Source organism: Hyla sarda, chromosome 1 (genome assembly GCF_029499605.1).
Source record: "Hyla sarda isolate aHylSar1 chromosome 1, aHylSar1.hap1, whole genome shotgun sequence".
Classification (NCBI taxonomy): Eukaryota; Metazoa; Chordata; class Amphibia; order Anura; family Hylidae; genus Hyla; species Hyla sarda.
Window position 1 is genome coordinate 316950448 of NC_079189.1, and position 8718 is coordinate 316959165.

Genomic DNA, 8718 nt, shown 5'->3' on the forward strand with positions numbered 1-8718 from the left:
CTGCTTTTACTGTTTCTCTTGTCTGTCAGTGTCTAGTGTACTAATTCTCTTCTTTTCCTTCTCTCTCACCAGTACACCTGTAAATTACAGGCTTACAGAGTTACTACTGAGGTACCTGTGACCTGACTGTATTCCCACAGTTGCATGCCTATTCTTCTGTGCATGGTCCCTTGTCATTATTTTTGTGATGTTTTTGTCATTTTTTATAGTCTGTAAAAGCAGTTCCAGTAGATTTGAAATACATGTATACAATGCATTCAGAAAGTATTCAGACACTTTAACTTTTTAACATTTGGTGTTGTTGATACCTTGTGCTAAATTTTATTTTGATTTTTTACATACGCCAACAGAATTTCATAAAGTTTAGCAAATTTACTAAAAAGGACACACTTCTTCACATGGGTATAAGTATTCAGACCTCCCATTTCTCTTGATCATCTCTGAGACGTTTCTCCACCTTGATTGGAGTCGCCCATGATGAATTCAGTTAAATGGACAGGATTTGGAATGACCCAGCCCTGTCTATATAAGGTCTCACAGATGACAATACATATCTGAGCAAAAACCAAGCCATGAGGGGGAAAAAACTGCACATAGAGTTCACAGACAGGATTGTGTGGAGGAGCAGATCTGGAGAAGGGTACAAAAATATGTATCCTGCACTGAATGTTCTCAAGAGCGCAGTGGCCTCCATAATTCTTAAATGAAAGAAGTTTGGAACAACCAGGACTCTTCCTAGAGCTGGCTGTCCCATCAAACTAATAGGGGGAGAAGGAACTTGGTAAAAGAAATGATCAAGGACCCAATAGTCACTGTGACTGAGCTCCAAAGATCCTGTTTGGCATGAGATAAACTTTCAGAAGGCCAAACATCACTGCAGAACTCCACCAATCTGTGCTAGATGCACAGAAAGAAGTCTATCCTCAGTTAAAAAAACAACAAAAAAAAACATGAAAGCCTGTCTGGAGTTTATGAAAAGCACCTAAAGGACTTCAGACTGTGAATAAGATTATCTAGTCTGATAAAACCAAGATTACCTTTTTTGGCCTCAATTCTAAACATGTGTAGAGGAAGCCAAGCAGTGCTTATCCCCTGCCTAATACCATTCCTACAGTAAAACATGGTGGTGGAAGCATAATGCTGTACGGGTTTTTTTCAGCGGCTGGGAAAGGGACATTGGTCAGGGTTGAGGGAAAGGTGAATGGAGCAAAGGACAGAGAAATTCAGAATAAAACCGTATCCAGTGTGCTGTGGACCTAAGGTATTGAATACAGAATGATGGGGACAACTTTATATTTTAAACTTTTTTTAAGCACAAGACTGCAACATAAGAAAATGTAAAAAACAGAAGGGGGATCTGAAGACTTTTAGAATGCAATGTACGGTATATATATATATATATATATATATATATATATATATATTTGCAATACAGCCATAATATTAAAATATAAAAATCTCGTGTCACTGAAGAAGTTCTGACCCATTAACATGTGGACTATTTAAGACTTCTTGTAGGTGCCATGCTGTATCAACCAAGACATTAGGAGATCCAAGAAAGTTATAGATAGGAGGGAGGAGATAAGCAGACCAATAATTAATTTTGTGGGAAAAGTCAGTATAAACAGTACTAATTTAAATATCTACTTATTCTTTACTAAGGAGTTCAGTGGGTGGTCCTACTCAGTGATACTCGAAAAGCTGTCAGTCACTTGAGACCCACTGCACCCCTAAGCCCAGAATGGGACAAGGTGGTGAGAGTTTTTTTTTAAAGTCCTGTAAGTTGCATTGGATTCCCTTTTCCAGCCCATTACAAAGGTTCTTGACAGATTAACATATAAGCCAAGCCAACATCTTTAACTCCTTGTTTGGTCCTGAAAACTATTCCTGAACAATTTTTGTAGTGTGTCAGGGCACATTATCTTAATTAAGGAGGCTGTCATTAGAATATACCCTTACCATGAAAGGGTGTATTTTGGTCTGTTTTGGTAGGTGATGCATGATAAAATAACATCCTTATGAATGCCAGGAAACAAGGTTCACCAGAAGAACCTTGCCCAAAGTATCACACTACCTCCACTAGCATTCCTATTTTCTATAGTGCATGCTGGTGCCATTTCTTCCCCTGGTGAGCTACACACATGTATTGTGTAAAAGAAAATGAGATTCATGAGACCAGGACATGTTATAAATAGTTCCATGGTCCATTTCTAATGCCCACATGTCCATTAACTGCACTCTTGGCAGTGTACAGGGTTAGGCATTGGCACTCTAAACGTTCTGCAGGTAAGCAGCCCCATTTGTTCCATAGGCAGCATTAACCTTTTGTGCTAGCTTTGCACCTTAGGCATCCATAACCCTGTCACTAGTTGTACTTCCTTGGGCCACTTCCGGTAGGTATTAATTGCTACATACCGGCAACACCCCACAAGACCTGCTGGTTTAAAAAAAAAAATGCTTTGGCCCATTTGTTAAGTCAAAGTTGCTCATTTCTCCTGTTTTCGCAATTTGTAACTTAATACCTAATATATCCTACCCCTTGACATAAATTTTATGTTATTCACTTCCTCTGTCAGTGGTTTTAATATTATGGCTGATCAATCATATAATGTATATATAAATAGTATACTACAAAGCATACTAAATATTGATTCAGGCCAGGTTCTCTTGTGAATCCTTCAGTCAATGTATATAGTCATAGGCTACATAGTGTGTGCAAAATGAACTGTTTGTCAAGCAAAATTATCAATAGCATTAATCTGGCCATAGACACAAGCTGATGCTTGAACAGCCATGTCTTCCAACTCCACCTTAAACAAACAGGCACATGAGGCACGGCTGAGCTTGCACCTTTTATGAAAAGACGGCTGAAAATAAGCTGTAGCTAAGACCCCTCTTAAGTGGGAACAAAGGATCTGCCATGCTGACATCCAGCATGTCCAAACCTTCCAAACCACCATCTGCCTAGTCTGGAGGCCCCATACTCATCAGTCTGTCAATGGTAGATACGGGGATGCACAAATGCTGCATCTCCGCCTCTTCTATAGAGATACATGGAGGGGGCATGTCGGCAGAGCCAGGGCCCGTAAAGGAGATCGCCGGGGGTCCTAGCGGTCGGATCCCCGTGATCAGACACTTATCCCCTATCCTGCAGGTCCTGGGGATAAGTGTCTAGGGCTGTAGATCTCACAAAGTGGAACAAATGGATAATTCTGTGAGTCATGTAAACCTGGTTTAATACATTAGAACAAACGAAATCTATGTTTAAAGGCAATGTTTCACCTGTACATGTTGCCTTTAGATAAGGTTTTCTGTACAATGGTCTGTCAAAGCTGAATTGGCAGGTGCAATTCCACCCATTAAATGGCCCTATGAACTACTAGCTAAGGTGCAAGAAGTATAATGAGACGTCTTCATGTACTTCACTACATGTGGAGTTATGTTTGTCATATGACCCCTGTCATGATATAGGGTGTGGGGGCATAGTTAGAAATCCCTTCCAGGCTCCTTATTTGCACTTCCAGAGTCTGTCTAGTGGATAACACTAGTTTTGATTGGTCAGCTGTGAGCAGAAACATTGAGTTATTGGGAGGGATTCATCAAACACTTTAGGCCATTTTTCTTTTACTCTATATTTTGTCGCACAAAAAAGTTGCAGCCCTTTATGTGGGACTTTTTTGCAACTTTTTTCTTTAGAGCACATTTGAACCTTATCCAGCCCTACAAAAGCTTCTAAACTGTCAGCATGACTTGGCTTGCGCCAAATAAATCAAATGACGTAAAACATTTGATCAATTTGTTGCACGCAGCTCAAATCTGTCACAACTTTTATGATCTAGCAGGACACCATTAATGAATTCCCCCCATTATCACGGTGTTAGGGCCAGGTAGTGATAATATGATAACTAGTCTCTGTTGTGGGCATAGACCTCTGCAGGGGGGTTCAAGGTTGGGAACTTGCCATGTATGATAAAGTCGCAAAAAACTGTAAACAGGCTACAGCCTACAAAGCAAACTTACGTGAGAGCCATATGTTGACTCTCACAATAAGCAGGTGATGTCAGCGAGGGATGTCAACAATGCGCAGGGGAAGTTGCAGGTCATCTTCAGAACTGCACCGTCACTGTCACGTCTCACGTGTATGTTAGTAAGATTGGCTTCAGCCCTTCCCTGAGTCCCTCACCAATTGCATCCCAGCCAGCTGAGCTTCCCTTCTGTGTCTGAGTGAACTCTCATAACTAAATGGAAACAACTTTTATTGAAATAAAATTTTTAATAAAAAATAAGCCCTGTAAGAATAAAAATAACTTAAAGGTGTACTCCGCCCCTAGACATCTTATCCCCTATCCTTTGGATAGGGGATAAAATGTCTAGGGGCGGAGTACACCTTTAAGAATCAAGGTTTAATTTGCAGGTTATACCTTATTTCTTTTTTTAAACTGTGTACTGTAAAAATTTAAAGCAGTACATAAGGAACAGGGTATAAGCATGCATGCCGCATGTCATGTGCATTTTGAATGGAAAAAAATGAAATATTGACTATACACCTTCACTTCATGAGATTGTCAAGAAGAGGCACAGCATGGATGGCTAAATGATACCCCCACCCCCTCGAAGAATTTCTGTGGAGGCCTATGGTTGTGGCTATGTACAAATGTTGATTGGGAACATAAGTTAACATCTTTTGTGAATAGTAATATGTTAAGTACCATTGTCACCAGTGAATATCTATCCTTGATAAAGTGTATTGTATACAGAACAAAGAATTAACCAAAAGATTTCTCTCATTCCAGGTCCTTGAGGCAGTCAGAGTAGGTCGCAGGAAGAGTGCGCTGGCATTACGCTGGGAAGCAGGGATATATGCCAATCGCGAAGAGGATGAATAAGAACTTACAAAATAAAGAAACCAAAACCAAATCATCTAACCACATATTTATTGAAAAACAATCAGCGTCTGCAATCCATATAGAGATAATGAAGACCGCATTTATGAGAAAGACTAAAAATAAAATGGTTGAACTGATGGGCACTGGCAGTAATGTAAGGCTTGGACTCTCAGGAAATGGATATGGATCACTGACAGTAGGAAAGTAAGCTGACCCTACACATTTGGGTTCAGCAAGGATGATGCTCCAAGCCAAACATACCTTGCAATTGCTTTTTTTTTTTTATTTAATTTTTTTTAAATGCAGCTTCGAATTGCTTTTTGAAATCATATACCCTCCTCTCACCACAGCATGTTGGGAGCACCACTACCCCAATGAAGGATCGCCTCTTCTGTGGGTCTGCTCTGCAAAATCATATACATACAGGGTACAACAAACAATTTCTGCTCAGTCACCATATTTTATTTATCGGTGGCTTTCTGCAGTTCATGTTATGGGAAGTCACTTGGCTAAATGGAACAAAATTAACCTTAAACCATACATATGTATGTTTATATACATTTTAGCAGAAATGCTACATAATCAAGTTACTCCATGATGACGGGTTTTGTTTGGTCATATAATGCTAAGCTATCCTACAGATATATGGGTTGAAAACAGTTCATTTTTAAAGCACAACATTATCACAAACTGTGTGTGTGTTCACATTTGTGGCTCTCAGGGAGGAAAGGGTTATAATTTTATATTTTTTATTTAAACAAGTATAGCTTTAAGAAAAGACACACTTCATGTATGTATGTATATATATATATATATATATATATATATATATATACACACATATATATATAAATATATTTACATATACAGTATTTTGTTACACAGTGATGAGACCAGTGTGTCTGCCCTTACACATGCAAGCAAAGTTGCCCGTTTTCATTGGACAGTTACCGATCCAATATGAAGACGGCACTAGCACCTTTTTAGAGAAGCTTTTCACTAAATCACAGCAAAGTATTGTTAATTTAAGTAACAAATTCATTAGTATTATATAAATATTAGTATTTATCCAAACATTTTGTAAAGAATTGCCACTGAGACCGATGATATTGAGGATGTGATTTGTGATAGATGTGCTTTATTGAAATACCACAGAATGGTTTCAAGCACATTTCATGAGCTACAATATTCATTTCATGTATCTGTGAATAAAACCAAACAAACAGCTCCTTGAGGATGAGTTTTTCTGATATCAGTGCAATCATATATAGTGTTAATACATGAGCCATGGTAGACATGGTTGCTATCTCTCTGCAACCAGGGATTTGTGCCACATTTTGCATCACTTTTTGGCTTAAATCTTGATATATTTAACAGACTTTCTTTGGCCATGCCCCTTCCATTAAACTATGAATTCTTTATGAGCCACTTTTTAAAAGTGGCAAATGGGGACACAAATTAAGTATGATGTGCACCATTATTTTCAGCTTTATTATTACACAAAATAACTGGCACCCCAATGTTCACTATTGAAAAACATTTCATATTGGTCCACTATTTACAGGTTTTTAGTATTCAATGTGACCCTCTAGTGCCACCTTTTGGAAATAGCTTCTCCTTAAGCCAGTGCTTGACCCTTTAAAGAGCCTTGAAACATGACTGGGATTATCAGCCAACCCAGAATTTCCTCCAAATGAAAGAGGGCCTGTATATAGACCGCATTACTGAACAGAGTGTTGGCTAGATGGTGAGAGGTCTTTGATACGAGTCTGAGGGGTAATGTGTTTTCTCAGGGAAAGCACCAAGCTTATATAGGGAGATTTATAGGCCAGGAAAGGCTTCCTGGGAAAAAAGTATGCAAAGCACCTCTCCTCCAGAAAGTAAAAAGCTTATCTCCAACAGGTGGCATTAGAAATAAAATTTCTCCTGCTGGATAAGGGCTACCATACTTTTTCTCAGGTAGAATAAGCCTAAAAAGATTGGTGGTCTCCCGAAGGGAACAGCTTCTTTCACACTATACATTCATCCGTTTTAAAGATCCGTTATAATGTTCCGTTATGAAACCCCTGAAAATCGGCCATTACAAAATCTTATTTGGCCATTACAAAATCCCATTTTTTTACATTAGCCGTTTTAACCCCTTATAGCCTGTTATTAATAACGGACGTTATTTTGTGACAGGAGAAATAGTGCATGCACTATTTCTTTTGTTCTTTCTCCTGTCACAAAATAACATCCGTTAATAACGGGCTATAAGGGGTTTGTCACGATGCCGGCTGGCAGGAGGTGGATCCTCTGTGCCAGAGAGGGATGGCGAGGACCGTGCTAGTGGACCGGTTCTAAGACACTACTGGTTTTCACCAGAGCCCGCCGCAAAGCGGGATGGTCTTGCTGCGGCGGTAGTGACCAGGTCGTATCCACTAGCAACGGCACCTCTCTGGCTGCTGAAGATAGGCGAGGTACAAGGGAGTAGGCAGAAGCAAAGTCGGACGTAGCAGAAGGTCGGGGGCAGGCGGCAAGGTTCGTAGTCAGGGGAGATAGCAATAGTTCTGGTACACAGGGTATAAACACACAAGAACGCTTTCACTGGCACTAAGGCAACAAGATCCGGCAAGGGAGTGCAAGGGAGGAGACTAGATATAAGCAGGGAACAGGTGGGAACCAATTAAGCTAATTGGGCCAGGCACCAATCATTGGTGCACTGGCCCTTTAAGTCTCAGGGAGCTGGCGCGCGCGCGCCCTAGAGAGCGGAGCTGCGCGCGCCAGCACATGACCGCAGGAGACGGGAACGGGTAAGTGACCTGGGATGCGACTCGCAAGCGGGCGCGTCCCGCTGTGCGAATCGCATCCCCAACGGCCATGGCAGAGCAGCGCTCCCGGTCAGCGCTGACCGGGGAGCTGCAGGGAGAAGGACGCCGTGAGCGCTCCGGGGAGGAGCGGGGACCCGGAGCGCTAGGCGTAACAGTACCCCCCCCCTTAGGTCTCCCCTTCTCTTTATCGGGTAACTGCCTCCCCTGGGATGAGGACACCGGGAAAGGATGGAGGGATTCCTCAACGGCAGGCAGAACCGCAGGAGTAGGAATGGGGAGAGAGGGCAGAGGGCGGGACCTGGCACGGGGCAGTGTGACACCAGGACGAGGGCCATGAGGGGACACAGAAGCTTGCCTGATGGAACTGGGAGGGGGGGAGGGGCATTTCCTGTGGCAGGCAGAGTCCTTAATGACCTTAGGGGGACCAGATACAGGAGGAACCACAGAGTTACGGCAAGGGTTACTGGGAACCGGTTTTAGACAGTTCTTGGAACAAGAGGACCCCCAACTCTTGATCTCCCCAGTGGACCAATCCAGGGTTGGGGAATGAAGTTGAAGCCAGGGAAGTCCAAGGAGAATTTCCGAGGTGCAATTGGGGAGGACCAAAAGTTCAATCCTCTCGTGATGAGATCCGATGCTCATAAGAAGGGGCTCCGTGCGGAAACGTATGGTACAGTCCAACCTGGCTCCGTTGACCGCGGAGATGCGGAGTGGCTTGACAAGACGGGTCACCGGAATATGGAATTTATTCACAAAGGACTCCCGAATAAAATTCCCAGAAGCTCCAGAGTCCAGACAGGCCACGGCTGAGAGGGGAGAGCTGGCTGAAGTGGAAATCCGAACAGGTACCGTGAGACGTGGAGAAGCCGACTTGGCATCAAGGGACGCCACACCCACGAGAGCTGAGTGTGAGCGTGCGTTTCCCAGACGTGGAGGACGGATTGGGCAATCCACCAGAAAATGTTCAGTACTGGCACAGTACAAACAAAGATTCTCTTCCTTACGGCGATTCCTCTCTTCCA

General features: G+C 42.3%; 1 protein-coding gene across 4 annotated transcripts in view; it reads left to right on the forward strand.

The window, feature by feature from the left end:
• The window catches only part of LOC130272514 (A-kinase anchor protein 2-like), a 150582-nt gene extending 143536 nt beyond the window's left edge, over window positions 1-7046 (forward strand). For all 4 annotated transcript variants that reach the window (XM_056518377.1, XM_056518373.1, XM_056518371.1 and 1 more), the window contains exons 4-5: window positions 73-111; window positions 4794-7046. In XM_056518377.1, coding sequence (XP_056374352.1) covers window positions 73-111; window positions 4794-4886 — 132 coding nt within the window. In that variant the 3' untranslated portion in view covers window positions 4887-7046. The remainder of the gene's footprint in view (window positions 1-72; window positions 112-4793) is intronic.
• The last annotated feature ends 1672 nt before the right edge of the window (window positions 7047-8718 follow it).